Source organism: Pundamilia nyererei, unplaced genomic scaffold (genome assembly GCF_000239375.1).
Source record: "Pundamilia nyererei isolate P.nyererei 1_Seehausen unplaced genomic scaffold, PunNye1.0 scaffold00004, whole genome shotgun sequence".
In the NCBI taxonomy this organism is placed as follows: domain Eukaryota; kingdom Metazoa; phylum Chordata; class Actinopteri; order Cichliformes; family Cichlidae; genus Pundamilia; species Pundamilia nyererei.
The window spans coordinates 7,219,526-7,236,380 of record NW_005187405.1 but is presented as its reverse complement, the minus strand read 5'-3'; the positions used below and the strand labels follow the sequence as shown (position 1 = coordinate 7,236,380).

The window sequence follows — 16,855 nt, the reverse complement described above, 5'->3', positions numbered from 1 at the left end:
ACTGTAGCTTTGGATTGGCTTGAGTACTCTTATGTCTTATTATCCACTGTGCAAACATGCTTAGATACCGAACCTATTAATGAAGTGAAACTTATATCTTTAGGCTCTGGGTATTTTATGCACTTCAGCACTGGCAGAGCCAATACTGGGGACAAAGCTCTGCTGGAAAGTAGATTGCTTTACCCCAAAAGAGGCTACCAATGTCTGCAGTTCTTCTATTACAACAGTGCTGGGCCCAGTGACACACTGAAGGTCTATGTCAGAGAGTATGACAAAGCTAACCCCAATGGAAGTCTGCGCCTTATAAAGACCATAGAAGGTGACATTTTTGGAAATCTTACTTCTGTTCACAATCTACTGTCAGAATATTGCTTGAAATATCAGGTTTGTACACTTGCTTTTTAATACATTCAGTGCATTTACCTCATGTGCCATAACAGGGTCCCCTCAGGAGCTTTGGCAACTGCACCACGTCAGTCTAGATGCTAAAATGAAATTCCGCGTAGTCTTTGAAGGGACCAAAGTGGAAGCTGGGCCCCCATCAGGTGGACAGTCTTTGGATGACATCAACGTTTCAGAGACCACCTGCCCAGAATTTATTTGGAGAGTTAAAAACTTCAGTCATGTTATGGAAAACACCCCAATAAACACACCTATATTTAGCCCCCTATTCACCTCTAAAGAGGGTTATACCTTCCAAATGATGCTTTACCCCAGCGGTAGAGAGGGCTACCAGGGGCAGTTGTCAGCCTATGCTCATCTGGTGGCCCGTGAAGGGGACACAGGACAGATATGGCCATGTCCTTGGAAACAGATAACCATGATGCTAATGGACCAGCATCCACATATTCAAAAGCGCATGTCCAACCAGCGCAGCATCACCACTGACCCCAACATGAAGGCAGCAGGTGCAGTCATTTTAACTTTTTTCAAAAAGAGTCACAGAAATTGTTTGCAAATTACAAACAAATCATGAAATCATGGCTTTTTGCTGTATTACAATTTTTGCACTCTTTTAATATTCTTTTTAACAGGCTCTGATGAATTTTTCTGGGATGATCCTCGTAAGGTCGGCGTTGAGGTCACAGATACAGACGGATCAAAGTATTTCCGAGGGCCAGGCTATGGAACTGCAGCGTATCTCACCCATCTCAGAGCTAAAAGCAGAGATTTTATCAAGGGAGGAGATGCCATCTTCCTCCTCACCATGGAGGGTAAAAGCACCAGATATACAAGATTCATTTTAATTTTGTAAATGTACCATTTTTTTGTAAATCCGAACATATTCTGTAATGCTAATTCGGCAAGCCGCACAAGTAGGACTATGTAATTCGGCATACATGATCACATCTAGGATTTATTAACCCTCAGGTCAGGTCACAGCAGGTAATCCAAACAATTAGCTCTTTCACGTGGGTTTCTTTAACCTGCTGTCTCATTTGCTCCTCTTCTTCAGATGTGTCCCATTTAACTGTGAGCCAGCCCCTGCCTCCTACAACTTCACAGCCTGTCACCATCATACCTTCTGAAGTTTGCTACAATGTGCAATGCCAGAATGGCGGTGTCTGTGTCGTGGATGAAGGCAAACCTGCTTGCAGGTGAGCACTTTTGATGTCATCCACTATGCTAACTTCACGGCATTTACCAAAAAATGGACGTTAACACACTTTAATATTATATCAATGTGTTGTCCATTTTTGGCAACAGTTGAACACTTGTTTTAAGTGCACCTATTTAGAAAAAAGATTGAGAGGTGCTACTGAACCTCTCATATTGTGTTTTATATCACTGTGAACTAATTATGTCCTGTCAGCAAGCACATTAAGAGTGTCAAGCACTTGATTAGTTTGGACAGTCAAACAACCTGTTACACATCGGTCGGGGGTTCGATTTCCCTGAACAGCTACCCTGAGGTACCCCTGAGCAAGGTACCGTCCCTACACACTGCTCCCCGGGCGCCCAATGGCTGCCCTCTGCTTCACTGAGTGAATGGGTTAAATGCAGAGAGGGATTTTCCCCACGGGGACAAATAAAGTACACTTTCTTTCTTTCTCTAATTTCCACCATCACGATCAGCTACGTGGTGAATGCTGGGTAAACCTTCAAGTATGTTTTCTGTCTCTCATGTTCATCCTTTTCCTCTGGTGTCCAGGTGTGACGTGGGTGACGACTGGTGGTACTACGGGGACAGATGTCAGCACAGAGGGTCCAACAGTGACAAAACCACCCTTGCACTTGCCTCTTCTCTATCTGTACTGGCAGTAATGTTGGTAGTTACAGTAGTCAGTGTCATCTGCGTGAAGAAAAAGTATAAAAAACGCACGAATAATAATAATAATAACGGCGTCATCCTGAACTCACATGCTAGTTAGAGACTTCAAGAGGCAGACCCTGAACTTCACAATGACAACTTGGTGAACAGAAGAACACAGCAAAAACAAATAGTTGAAAATGTTTAAAAAAACATTTCCCTGCTAAATACTGTAAAAAACAAGGCTTTTGATGATATAGAAATAAGACTTTTGTATTCTGTACTGGATCAAAATATTACATTAGACTGCCCCTTACTGGTCATTCAGTGGAAACACAGCAGAGCGATGCATCATTATTAGTGTATCAAAAAAATTAATAAAAAATCATGATAACCTGATTTTATGTATGAATTCATTTGTTTAAAAACAGTCCTAGACAACATGAAGTATATTCACAAATTTAAAATTTATTATACCAAAGACAGGAACATTTGTGTTGTTTCTTTTCCATGTGGATATATTTGTTTGTATTACTGAACTTGACACAGTCATGCCGGTGATAACAGTTACTGTAGGAGGGAGGTGGGACTAATGTTAACCAAGTGTCTGTGTATGTGTGCTTGTATGCATGTCATGTCTGCATGGGTGTGTGTGTGCATGCAAAGATCGGTCTATTAGTGTTCAGTAGATGCAGTGATGACTACAAGACATCACAGTTGGAGTGGGGCAAACCAGAGCCACTTAGTGTAGTTATACTGCATGGAATGTTGGGTTTTCTGACCTGCTACTGCACATTTACATTTGTGTGTGTGTGTGTGTGTGTGTGTGTGTGTGTGTGTGGGCTTACACTGTAAGATAAAGGGGAAAGGGAGGGTGACACCTCCATAACTGCAAACAAACGCATCCTCCCCGCCACTAAAACCTTCACCGACATACAGTTCCTTTAAAAGCCTCAGTATACAACATTTCTCTTATTTACAATCATTGGAGAAAAAAAATCACCATTTCTCTCAGAGAAGATTAGTAAAAGTGACTGAGTCACCATAAAGAGTATGCAACTCCTAGGAGTTAGTATTGAAAATTTCTACAAAAAAATTTCTATGCCATTTTACAGGCCAAGAGCCATGATTTACTGAAGAAATACAGTATTGTAAGTGCCCTATCTACAACAGTTAGATGTGGTATTATTGGTGTACCATTCAACATAGTTCACTGATAATAAAAAGATTATGTGTCTCTGCTTTTAAAAAGTTCTTCCAGAAACTTCACTGCTTTCACATTAAAAGATATGGTAAGTTCTTTAAAAAACAAACAAACAAACCATTGAATTGTTATTTATATTAACAAGTGTTGTGGCAAGCTAATGCTATAGCAAAGAGACTAGTGTTGATTACATACTCAGCTGGTTGTCTAATGTAAAAAATAAATGTTCCACAGTCTGTGAGAAGGGCACGACCATGGACACTTGGAGCTGCGTCCATAGGCTTTTCAAGAGGATTGAGTATCATTAAAGGGCTCATTTGCTTGTTTTATTCTATAACTGGAGCGGTTACAGTGCATTTCTCTCCAATGACAGGGCTGCGTGGAGAAGAGAGACTACACAGAAAAAGCTTGATGAAACTTTTCAGTGTGCATTTTACAGCCTCTCGCCGAATCTCATTTGTTTGTGTCCATGTGTAGGAAAATCAGACCAGTTTAGTTCATGTAAAGAAGATGAGGCCAAAGTTGGTAATGCTGTTCAGAGAGGGGTGTCATAGTAGTCTGTGGGTTGATCTGTCCCAGCAGGCTTCTGCTGTTTCTGCTGATGCTGCTTCATGATTTCCTTCACCTCTTCCTCCAGCTCGGGTGGGATGATGAACTGGTCGTCTGGGTCAGGTTGGGCTGGAGCTGTGAAGTAACCCCCGGACTTCTTGGAGGGAGCATCAGCAGCCACCTCAATAAGGTTGTGGCTCTTTTCCTGCTGTGCCACGGACCCATTAACCCTTCTCTTGCCTGCTAGCTTCCCTCCATCCCCGCATCCCACTCCAGCTCCCGGCCATGACTCATCCCTTTCAAGCCCGTTCTCAGCCTCCCCTTGGCTCATGTCAATCCCCTCCTCTAGGGGCTCTGGGGTGCATGGTGGTGGAGGAGGTGGGGGAAGTGTGAGCAGGTTGCGTTCCTGACTGGAGGATGAGGGTACCGGTGTTTTGGGTGATGAGGACAAGCAGGACTGTGCTTTCAGGCAGTGAACATCTGCCTCTACTTCCACACGGCTACCGTTAGAGAAAACCCCAGCGATGGGCTCTTCATCCTCGCTGTCCAGCCCGTTGTCAGAAAGGGCGCTGGAGAAAGTGGCACTAGAGAGCTGCCTCTGAAAGGAGTGTGCTAAGCAGGCAGGGTGGAGGGCACAGCAGCTTCGGGATGAAGGCAGCTCTGAACCCGGGAAAAGATAGTGGCAGGGCTGGGTACTTGTGTGAGCCTGCTGGTGCTGTAGAGGCAGCAAGTGGGCCTGATGGTGCAAGTGAAGGTGAGGGTGGTGGGACTGCTCTTGCAGTAGGACCAAGGAGCTCTGTGGAGGTTCGTCCGATGAGGCGGTAGAGCCCACCTCACTGCTCATCTCACTGGTGCTAATCTCACTGCTAATTTCACTACAGGAGGAGGGGGGAACAGGGAGGGAGCCGTCTGAGGGTCTCTCCTTGATGGCAGAGGACGATGGAGGATAAGATCCCAAGCCTGGACTGGGAGGTGGCTGGGGAGGGTCAGAACAACAGCAGGAACAGCAGTCTTCACTCACATTGAGCTGCACAACGACGGCGCTGAGGCTGTCGGTGCAGCCGTAGCCCTGCGCCAATGTGCAAAGCTTTTTAGCAGCAGCCAGGCCATCGGGGACATTTCGAACAGCCTCCACCGCCTCTGTGGGGGACACAGCATCCCACAGGCCACGGCTACCGAGAATGAAGAACTCATCCTGAGGGGTTAGAGTGACTGTCTGCACATAGGGACAAGGGATGACAGAAGGGTAGAGGAAGGAGTAGCCCATGATTCGTGTAGAATCAGTTACACCGTTCACTTTGTTGTCCTGTGGAGAAAAGAAAAAAAGAAAGAGATACAAATCAATACAGTGTTCAGGCAGGATGCAAGTAATACTGCATTTACATGAATGTACTTTACACCAATTTTTCAGTACTCTGAAAAAAAAAAAGATCTCTACCTCAGTGATGATAGCTTTGTGCTGCCTGATCCTGCGGTATTCCTCCTCCAGCCCTACATTGTGAAGGAGTGACAGAGACAACGGCTTTCCATCACGGCACAGAATGGCCTGGCACTTTCCCACATTAGCAGCCGTGAGGGTGAAGCAGCCACCAGGGTCAGTGGGGTCATGGCGAATGTGACACAGCGCTGCCGAGCCACCCAGTTTCTGTCCTGCAGTTCCAAGCTTCCTGCAAGGGTGGAAGAAGGAAAGACGGGAAGAGGATGAGGTTTTTGAGGCAGAAATGAGAAATTTGTTACATACAGTGAAGACGAGGCATGTAGAATCTATTGCAAACCTTTGCATGACAAGGAAGGTGTTGGTCATATAGTCCTCTTCGCTCTTTGTCTTGTGAATTTCTTCCGCCAGCACATCATTCATTGTGCACTGCAGGAGGTAGGGCACCTCCACATTCCTGTCTCCATCAAACACACCATACAGAGCTTCACGACTCCCACAGAAGCTGTTTACCGAAAGGGCAGCAACACAGAGTCTGAAAGAGGAAAGAATGAGAGCTCTGAGGACCACAACTCCCCTGTGCAACTATTTATCATGTCACTCCATATGCTATGCATAAGCAATGCCTTAAATAACTCCTTTGACTGTAAAGCAGAACCTTGATATAGAAGACTTGCCATCAGAACGCACTTTCAAATGCTGAATTAGCAATTTAGTCCACACAGGATGTGAATGTACACAGTTCTTGCTTTCAACGAGCACCGCTTTAACATTTCCTTCATTTGAGTCGCACGGCTTTAACGATGTGCACTCTCAAGAGGTTGCGATTAGTGCGGCTTCAACGGGCGAGTGTGGTGGTGCTGGTTGTCATTTCATCATTGATTGAATTGTGCTTACTTGTTCTTGACGCCCGAGGCCTCTGTGTAACCATGACTCCACACAGCAGGCCCACCAGACGCCTCACTCGATGAAAAGGTCGGAGGTGGATCAATACGGAAGCAGCGAATATTGCTGAAAAACAAGAAAACGCAAACAAGGTCAAATTCACCGCACTGTTTTGGGGGCAAAAAGAAACGAAAACCACTTGAAGTATTTCTAACAGCCATACGTGAAATAAAATACTAAACATGCATCATGTGGTAAGTCAGATTCCCTGTATGCAAAGTACAAATTGAAGCCACATTAACGGGACTATGATGGCGCATATAAAACAAAAAAAACCCTGCAGGACTAAATCCCCCCCCCCCCCCAAAAAAAAAAACCAAAGAAACAAAATCAAAAAAAAAAAACAGACATACTTTAGCTGCTCAAGAGTCTTGTGGTCCAGGTTTAGGCGAGGGTTTCCAGTGAGGTCCAGCTCCTGGAGCTTTGGGGGTAGATTCTCTGGTAGAGTGATCTCACTCAGCTCATTACAGCTCAGGTCCACACACTGACAACAACAAAGAGCAGATGTCAATACTCGCACAAATGCACATGCATTACAAAGTCAGGGCATCAAAGATATGCATTATTGCCCCTGACTTACTTTCATCTCCATCAGCTGCATGACCTCAGGAAAGACTTCAATGGCATTAGAGTGGGCTATGAGTGTGTGCATTCGCCGGCAGTTCATAATGGTGGTGGGGACAGTCTTCAGCATGTTGCCACTCAGGTCCACCTCCTCCAGCTCCTCCAGCTTAGCCATTTTACTGAAAGATCAGAGAGAGCAGTAGGTGAAGTCAAGTGTGTAGAATAGTACTGAAACAATCAATTGCTTAGTCAAAAGACAACCCCCCCCCCCCAGTACAAATGGCATACTGATCCCGGTTGTGGCAGTCATCTGACCTTCACCTTGCGTGTGTTAAGTTAGTGACATCATACCGATCCCAGAGCAGAAATGGTACATGTGAAAACATTGAGCCACACGTCTTAATCTCTGGATTCAGGTGTTTTTGGTTCTATTGCAACAGGTGTACAACATCAAGCACGTAAGTCATCCAGTCTGACTTGACAGAAAATTTCTTTGAGAATGGGTCGTTCTAAAGAGCTCACTGAATTCAAGCAAGGCACTGCAATAGGATGTTTAATTGCAACAAGTCAGTTGGTGAAAGTTTTTGTTCCTATATCACTACCAGATACTTACTCGACTGTAAGTGGTGTTATTGTAAAGTGCAAGTGTTTAGGAACAACAGCAACTAAGAGCATGCAACGTTGTGGATTAGGGTGCATAAAAATCTTTAAAAATGTTGTGCTGACTCAATGACTGCAGAGTCCCCAACGTCCTCTGGCATTAGCATCAGCCCAAAAACTGTGCACAGGCATCACTATAGCATGGGCATATATGGGTGAGCAGTTTGTGTGTAGGTAGGCGTCATATTGCTTTTGTGCATATATGACAGAGATTAAGGAAAGGAATAAGTCCCCTTTAACATATGACTTTTTTACCTGGCTGGGAAAGTCTGGAGATGGTTGTAGGCCATGTGCAAAACTCGTAGGTGTGTATGGCCTGTTAGCATGGGTACACACTTGTCTGTCAGTTGGTTATTGGTCAGGTAGAATTCCTGCAGGATGCTGTGGCTTTCCTCTGACAGACTGGATGGTGGCAGGTGCTCCAGCTTATTAGCTGATGCATTTACGCATCGTAAGCTGAAAGGAGAAGAAAAAAATCTCCTTCAGAGAGGGACAGACAACACTGAGGTGATTCATTTTAATTGCAAACTACTCCATAAATTCTTACTTAATACTTCACTGCAAAAAACATGTCCTTCTACAGACTGATTGCTTTTTATTTGCCTGTCATCCTTGCCCTTGGTGGTCTTGTCCTTCACAGGAAACTCCTAATTAGAATTTCTGTGCTTTATCTTCATCTACCTGCACTGTCCCTACATTTAATCTTCTTGTCAGGTGAACATTAGTCAAAGAAAAATCACTTTCAGCTGATAATAAATGCTACCTGTCAGATTTGAGGAACAGGTTGCAAGGCAACTCAACCAGTTGATTGTGCTGTACATCCAAAACCTCCAGCAGAGGGCGCTCAACTCTTTCAGGCAGCTTCTGCAGCTGGTTATGTCCAGCACTGAGCTTCCTCAGACTGTTGCTGCATAACAACCTGCAGCAAGAAGAATATATAGATGGTTAGGTCACTGCTAGAAGATTAAAGACAAACAGGAAGGGCCTCGTAAAAACGTGTAAAAAAAAGTGTTGCACAGTGATAGCTAGATGGCTATATAGATGAAGATAGATCGATAGACTGGTTGGTAAATAGATAAGGTGACACTTTTTTCCACACCAGTCCTTGAACGACTGTAACCGGGGAAGCCTGAAACAGTATTAAAAATGACAATAGTGCAGAAGGATGATGACAGTATGGATAAGAATGGGAGAAAAAAAAATATCAAAAAATAGCAGTGCCTCTAGTGGAGCCCGCGGCTGAAATTCATCATCCTGACACTTATTGGGTAAAAAATAAATCTACAGACAATGAGGGGGCCAGAGGTAGAGAGAGAGAGGAAGAAAGAGAAAAGGAGTGGAGCAAGTTTGACACAGCCGATGTAAGACATAGAAAAGACGAAGAGGTGCAACTCAACTGACCTTCTAAAAGGGTACATAAAGGAGAAGAGAATGGATGGATGCTGCGGAGGTTATAGGCTATCTGTGTGATTTATGAGGCCTTTTGGGGGATAAATGACAGGCCAGCAAAGGGCAGGGGGAATAATGCAGTATTGTACAGCATTTACAGGTTTTGCTGTGTGAGGCACTCACCGTGCCGGTAGCTCAGCAATGATGTTGTGGCTCGCGTCCAGGACTTCCAGTTTCTTAGCTTCACATAGCCAGTCTGGCAAGGACTCCATATGGTTCCTGAGGGAAGAGAAGGAGAGACGATGATGATGAATCCTAGCAGTCTGCAACGCTCCATATATTAAACTTCAGCTTTGGTTTGTTTGTTTACATTTTACTATCTTTCAGATTCAGTTTACCAAAAGATAAACAGCTAAACAAAAGATTAAAAAAAAAGATAAATACAACTTTTAAAAGATGCGATCTTTCTTAAGTGTGACAGTCTCGTGGACAATGCCCTTTTAAGAAGTTAAAGACAAAGTGAATAGAAGTAAGCTCTGTGTGACTTATGGGTGAATTCTTTAACACTAGCATTTTGATTTAAAGGTATTTTAAAGTGCAGTGATTAGTTCATGCATTTTATTGACTACAGCTACAGTAAGTACAGAAGGTCAGGATTAGCATGGTTAAAAATGACCTCTCTAAGTTTATATTTCCCTCCACTTGCAGAGACCGTGTATTTCCTAATTTTGTGTAGTTGCACAATCTTTAAAGCATCACACTGAACAACTGCTGCCCTTCCGCTCTTGTAGGGCAGATGTACTGTAAATAAGATGCATTTACTTTCAGAAGGAACTTCCAAATATTTCTGTTTTATTTATTCATTTTTTAAATTCATGTACATTTCTGGAATTTCTCTCACCTCGAGATATCCATGTAACTCAGATTGGAGGGCACAGGGCTGACATCTAGCTGTCGGAGCTCTGTAGGGAGAAATCCAAACACATTAACTTACAGCAAGGACAGACAAGGTCTCCTACAAAGGTCTATTATAAATGCAGGTAAATGGAAAATGGGGGAAGCATTAGGCAGGGGAGGATGGTGATGACATGTTAGAGAGGGATGATGTGAGACTGCTGCACTGATGAGGATTAAGGGTGTATGCAGACGAACATGGAAGTAATATATATATAAACATGGTGATGTCTTTGAGGTGTTACATATCCACACGTACACACACATACATTATGTGTTGAAATTCAGAAAAGAAAGATACAAATCGGTGATCTCCGTTTAGAAATGTGTGAGGTCACAGTAAAGCCAAACTCACCATTGTTGGAGGCGTAGATGCCTTTGAGCAAGCAGCCCTTAGCCTTCAGGCTGGTGATGTGGTTCCTCTCGCAGTGAAGCACCTCCAGCCTGGGGAAGACCGAGGCATCCAGCTCCGTCAGCCTGTTATCCCTCACGTCCAGCTGGGTCACGTGCCTCAGTAGGTCAGGCTCGTCCGGCACCATGATGGAGATTTTATTCAACCTGACAAGAGGAGGCATGAAGGAGGCAAAGGTTCATCCAAGTGCACAGACTTTGGCCTTTACAGCAGGGAACATGCCTAGGGTGACTGCTGATATATTGTGCAGTTTGGTTAGTAGTCTGGTCCTGAGTGTTAACAGTTTATCTTGAATTGAATTCAAGCGCTCAATCGATAAGAACCCAAGAATGAATAAGAGATAAAAGAAGCATAAATATGTGACTTTGGTCCAGAACTGGCTCTGCTCAGTTTAGCTGGATTAAAAAGTTTACAAAATTTTCCAGCCTTAAGAACAACTTCAAAACCGCCGAAAGGAGCTTTTTAAATTTATTAAACTGAAATTTCTTTTCAGAACATCAAATCATTCATAACTGCACTTCCTTGTTAAGAAAGCAGAGTTTCACAATGTTGTATGAAATGTAAACTAATCAGTGACACCGAGTGATCTTTGTCCAAAAATGTGTTGATGCTGGACAGAAAACAACTAATTTACAAACCCCGGCCAAGAAAAGTAAGAAAAAGTAAAGTATTAACTGTAAAATAGTGCAAGTCACACCAGCTCTGCACTTTTTCAGACAACGGGAGACGCGGTAGGCAAATGATTTCCCCGTTTTGTGCTGTCTGGCAATCTGCTTGTGTTTTGGCCTTCTCCTTTTATTTTTGTTTTCTAGTATTTACGCGTGTGTGCATGTTCTCAGTGTCACATGTAACCCTGGGACAAACTCTTAGGACATGCTGTTCTCGTCTTCATAGTGAATAAATGGGTAATAATTTGGACACCATGTCATACCTTAGGTCGATGTGTTTGACATGGAGCAGTCTGAAATTCTGCAGGGTAAGAGTCTCTAGGTGGTTGCCAGCCATGCAGAGCTTCTCCATGGAGGACAGCCGTTCCAGCACCTGGGGCACGTGGTTGAACTGGTTGAAGGAAAGGCCCAAGTAACTCAGCCTCTGCAAGGAACCCAGCTCATTGGGCAGTTCATTTAAGCTGTTTCCATCCAGTAGGAATGTCTGCAAACTGAGACAAATACATGTGATTAGACAGTTGGCATAATTAATGAAAGATCACACAGATCACACAGAAAGACCACAATTGTATTTCTATATATAGTTAGTGTGCTTGTTGTGACATGTTGTATCAAGCAGGACTAACAAAACAATTGCCATTTCCAAAACTCAGTGAACTTGATGCCCAGTAGATGGCAGTAGCTGCATAAATGCACTACTGGCCACTTCAGGAATTTACAGGTATGCTAGATAATTTCCAGAGATTAATTTCTTATGTGCAAACATACCTGTAGGTTTTGAAGAAAGGCTGAGTTAAAGGACCTCTATTATTACCCAGACTGCAAGTGTTGCCCTAGTTACTAGACTGATTCCCGTAATCCCTAAATTCAAAGTGGAGTAAAATCGACCAAACGTACAAGGATTTCAAAGGTCAAAGTCCTGACTTTATTTTTTAAGTATATGTTTTGTCACTGCTTTAAAGAGCCAGTAATGGGGCTTTTCTCTACAGCGAATGACTAGTAATGGAAAGAAAAGGAGAAAAAAGTGCCATTGAGCTAACAACATTACCTATGTTCCATCCTCTTCAAAATGCTGGCTCAGAATTATGAAATTTTGTACAGCCAAAAAAAGTATTTCTTGGAAACGTAAGTAGCTTGGAATTTAAAAAAAAAAAACTTAAGGTGTTCACCAAAACAAGAGACGGACAAAACGGTATTCATAATGACAAATCTGCTCAATAATATAGTAAAAGACTCTGGGAACACTCGAGAACTACAGCAAAAACCACAGAATCACATGTACAGCTTATGGTGTTTTCTTATATGTTGGAAGTAGGAATGTATATATCATTGTGGTTGCCATGTCACGTGACTGTTGCCAGGTAACTTTCAGATTTGACTATGTAAATGCTTGAAGAGGTTGGTCTACGAAAAGGTTCATTAGTTAAACTCAAATGGCATCTATGCAAGTAAGCTTTGCCCCAAGTCAGAAGCTTCGGTTCTGTACAGAACAGAGTTGGGCAATTCCCAAGGACTTAGTGCACTGCCACTGCTGTGCATATAGTTAACAAGCAAGGTAAACACAAAAAGCAAAACCAAAAGTAAAAGTAAAAAAAATCCTTCTGAACTAGAACTCAGATATATTCATGTTCTGACTCTATAAAATATTTTGATTTTACAGTCATGACTACCGTTGGTTTTCAAAGTTTTGGTAAAAAAAACAAACAAAAAAACTTCTGTGTTCTCAGTATGTTCTTCTTTTTACTTACTTGGTCATGGCACCCACAGAGCTGGGGACAGAGGCCAAGTAGTTACAGCTGAGGTTGACCTCTGTCAGAGTGGGTATGTCGCAGATAGCCAGGGGGAACTGGCCAAGGTGGTTGTTGGAGAGATTGAGGCTCCGAAGACGAGAAAATCTAGAGACAGTGAATAAAAGTATTTACGAAAAGACAAGGGTGATTGAAAAGTGTGGTTTCATCCTGTTAGTTTTGCAAGAGAGAAAAATCTATACATCTCAACTAAGTGTAGTTTACCCATGCTTTTTAATTAAAGTGAGCACAGAGTGAGATTCAACACACCCATAAACAAACCCTTCCTTCATAGTACAGCTAAACCTTCACGTTTGAATGTTTAGCAAACAAACACAGCAAAGACGCCTGTTGTACGTTTAAACACCAGTGACCAGTGGCTTTCAGCGTGCTGGCCCTTTGGCAGATCAGTGACCTTCACAGGAGTTGGCTCGCTCTGTCTTTATTTATCCATTTACACACATGCCAACACACGCATGCGACCTGCTATCATCTATCACGGAGAGCTCAGCTAGGCATCTGGAGATGAGAAGCGTGCCATATTAGCATCGCACGCTGGAGCAGCTGCTAACAGTGGCACTTGATTTTCTGCGCTATACACATACAGGTTACACACACAGTATATCACAGTGATATGGGGGGGCAGCCAGCCTAGACGTCGGGTTATTGATTAGAGTGACGGAGAATTTCCAGCTGAGGGTGACTCCTGCAGGCAGGGGATGCGGAGCATGTGGGAAAATGTCATTCCACCATTAAATCAGCCCCTGCAATCTGCTGAGTAACGCTCACACCCCCTCCTCACAGTCCCTACGCGTCTTTGTCATGCTGTGACATTCTGTCTTCTCATGTTACTCTGCTTTGACCTTACTTACATTCTTATTTATTTAAAGCAGCACTAATTATTTTTAAAAAGCCAGTGAAGCAACTGTTTGCAATATGTTTTTGCTAAAAGTCGTGTCCTCAAAGAGAATTATCAGTTTATACAGTTAGCTATTTATACGTTTAATTATATGTTTGCTACTCATTAGCAGGAGCGCATCAGTTGGAACTTTAATCCGGTCACTTGGCCTTTCATCGCTTCATTTCAATGACTTTTATGTCCTTCATAACTCAATAAGCTATCATAAATATGTAAATAAAAAAGGCCAAAGGTTCAATGAAATTCATGGAACATCAGCCATTCCCCTCAGTGAGTGGTAACCTCTGTCTCAAAAAGAGATGCATGCTGGGAAGGCAGTCCCATGCCAGAGGAGAGTGCTAGTGTCCGAGACAACTGATTATGCATATCTGATTGGCAAATCACCCACCAGTTAGTATTTGGCCAGAAAGAAAATAGAAAGGGGCGGAGGGGGGAGGAGCCATGAGGCAGGTTCACGTTCCATTGCTCTTGGAAAAATAAAAGACACTATAATATAACCCCACATCAGATGTCAGAGAAAAGCTAGTGTTTATACAGAAACCAAAACAGACTCTCACACAACAGTCCACACAAAAACATACACACACCCACATTCATAGAGGCTGCATACAGAGTATTATTGTTCTTGAGCCCAGCTTTTTGGACTTCAGTCTCTCTGGGGAAAGCGACTACTCGAGTAACTCTGCTGCGCGGTTCTGTTAGAACCTCTCTATTTTCAGCTAACTATTCATCTCTTTCTCATTACTGACCTCATTTTCTGTCATGCTGGGTCAAATGCGGATGAGCCTACTTAGATTTGGCAGGGCTAAATTGATGTCTCTCACTTGACCAGCAGGGGAGCTGTGTTTCACTCAATTATTAAAACTAGCTATTTTCCCTTCACATCATCTTTTTTTAAATATTAGTCATTATGCCAGGGATTAAAAAAAAAAAAGATGACTCAAAAAATGACTGTGGTAGGAAAACATAAAATCCTGACCTCATTCATTCACAATATTCTATCAAGAAGACACAAAAGGGAGCAAGATCATAGATGCAGAGCTACACACACGCGCAGATTCCTTTAGTGCAGCCATGTTAAAATGAAGGAACACGCCATACTATATCAAGACTCTGTATGCGCTGACCCCAAATCAGTAGCCTGCAGCCACTATTTCTGTTGCATGCAACACGCAAGCAGCTCTCACGTACACTGACACTCCACACAGCTAACACATACTCAGGCACCAGATTCACACTATTCAAATGGTAACAATTTTATGGTAATCTTCTTCACAGAGAGACGTTGAAACAAGTGTGCAAATATATTAATTTGTAAATGCATAAGTGCACATACACGCGTGGAGACACATATACAGCATCTTGGCTGTGGTCTTTAATCTGCGACCATGATAAGCATGCAGCAGATGGTGCCCACAGAGAGAAAGAGCGAGGGAGGCCAGGCACATTAAAAGCTTCCCTGCAGACACTTCTACCCTTCTGGGCTCTGGGCTGATTTGGCCTAGCCTGGTACAGCCCTTGCTAGCCTCTTTGGTCCCTGTGTGCCAATGGCCCCAGTCCTAGACTGCTCAGGTCGATGGCTTGCAAATTGCAGGCAAAAGCTAAAGCTTTCCAAAACCAGCCAGCCGTGACTTGCTGTTCCCACTGAAGCCTCACTGTGTCGGTGTCTTGTCTCCTCCATATTGTACAAAAGCCTATCTCGACTCCAGCTGATGTTAAGTTACACTAAGCTTTTGTAAACCATATCTTTCTTTAGTTCTCATCTTGCCCGAGCCGGCCCATCCAGACCACCTCCTCAACCTATTGTGAATCTTCTTTCATTCACAGGTGTGTTTACAGTAGTCTTATAATGGCACTGTACCTCTGCAGCTGCTGCAGCCGCTGATCTGCAGGCAGGAAGTTGTGTTTTAGGTTGAGGTGGGTCAGGTCGTGGCTATAAAAGAGATTGGGAGGAAGATGCTCCAAACTGCAGCAGGACAAATCAACTGAGTGGATTCTCTGGGACACCATCTAAAAAAGAGGTGGAGTGGAAAGCAAAGAAGAGAGGAGAGCAGAGGTAACAGGGAGAGAAAAAGAATGTGGAGTTAAAAAGGATTACCCCGACCACATAAGACTGTACTGGTTCATGATGTCTTTGTAGCCTGCTGATAGGGGCTCAAATGTCATTCAGAGGCAATCTTCTTAGGATTAGAGAGTCAGAAGAAGTCAAGGGACAGTCCAACAGCTTGGTAACCTGACATCACGAGTTATAACATTGGGTAATCTAGTTAACTGCAGGTGTAGAGAGTAGTTAGTCTGTGTCCATTTGATAAGTCGGTTTCAAAGAAACGTGGATGATATAAACCGAAACGACATCTGTCATGTTGGAGGAGAAAGTCTACTGTCTGTGAACGGCAGCCTTTCAGAGTTGACTTAGCTAGAGGCTCAGCAGTCGTCACTGCAGCACGTGCCGCTTCTATCCAGGCTTCTATTCTGAGTGGCCCTCAGGGCGCTGGTGACATGCATGTCCCTGTTAATATTTAGAAAAGAGGTTTTCTGGCTATGGCCTACTTGAGTTCAAATGAGAGAGAGGAGAGAGCCATCAGTGGTGTTTATGTGTGTGAGAGCACCCAGACAGGTTATAGAGTACAGACTGCACAGCAGTGAAATATGTGCAGTTTTAACTTCACCGGGTTCATACGACAGCGGCATTGTGGTGGGTGTAATGCAGTTGAGCGTGTTGTAACGTACAGTGCAGCTGACCCAAAAGTAGTGCCCAGGGAGCATATGCTCCTCCTTTTCTTTCTCGAACTCTTTTGCCCACACAATACCTTGGCAGCGTGTCTTTGCCAGCGCAGGTGCTCCGTGAAGCTGTCAAAGCTGACATAGTAGGTTTGACTCTGAGGCCCTGCTGAGCTGAAGGCCAAACAATGATTGTGCTTCTTCACCTCCTCCACCTGGAGACAGACACACACAATAATGTCACTGGAGTGTAAAATAATGACATCCCTTATCCACTTCTGAATATAAATTAAAGAACTCATCTTTAGGCATCAGAAAAGAAAAGTGAAAGGAAAACATGAAACACGGAGGCCTACATAGGTTAGTTCTCATATATATATATATATATATATATATA

The 16,855-nt window shown here is 43.4% G+C and overlaps 2 protein-coding genes across 2 annotated transcripts in view; one reads left to right on the top strand and one right to left on the bottom strand.

The window, feature by feature from the left end:
* The window catches only part of mep1bb (meprin A subunit beta b), an 8,024-nt gene extending 6,313 nt beyond the window's left edge, over positions 1-1,711 (top strand). Inside the window, 5 exon segments of the mRNA XM_013911584.1 lie at positions 104-319; positions 441-908; positions 1,035-1,214; positions 1,457-1,598; positions 1,708-1,711. Of these exon segments, the coding sequence (XP_013767038.1) occupies positions 104-319; positions 441-908; positions 1,035-1,214; positions 1,457-1,598; positions 1,708-1,711 (1,010 nt within the window).
* Positions 1,712-2,732: 1,021 nt separating this feature from the next.
* Positions 2,733-16,855, bottom strand: part of phlpp1 (PH domain and leucine rich repeat protein phosphatase 1) — a 46,285-nt gene continuing 32,162 nt past the window's right edge. Inside the window, exons 3-17 of the mRNA XM_005721406.1 lie at positions 16,548-16,673; positions 15,599-15,747; positions 12,780-12,926; positions 11,295-11,522; positions 10,307-10,509; positions 9,899-9,959; positions 9,181-9,276; positions 8,372-8,527; positions 7,864-8,064; positions 6,965-7,127; positions 6,738-6,868; positions 6,337-6,450; positions 5,780-5,974; positions 5,443-5,671; positions 2,733-5,310 (exon numbers count right to left, since the gene is read on the bottom strand). Of these exons, the coding sequence (XP_005721463.1) occupies positions 3,991-5,310; positions 5,443-5,671; positions 5,780-5,974; positions 6,337-6,450; positions 6,738-6,868; positions 6,965-7,127; positions 7,864-8,064; positions 8,372-8,527; positions 9,181-9,276; positions 9,899-9,959; positions 10,307-10,509; positions 11,295-11,522; positions 12,780-12,926; positions 15,599-15,747; positions 16,548-16,673 (3,519 nt within the window). The 3' untranslated portion in view covers positions 2,733-3,990. The remainder of the gene's footprint in view (positions 5,311-5,442; positions 5,672-5,779; positions 5,975-6,336; positions 6,451-6,737; positions 6,869-6,964; positions 7,128-7,863; positions 8,065-8,371; positions 8,528-9,180; positions 9,277-9,898; positions 9,960-10,306; positions 10,510-11,294; positions 11,523-12,779; positions 12,927-15,598; positions 15,748-16,547; positions 16,674-16,855) is intronic.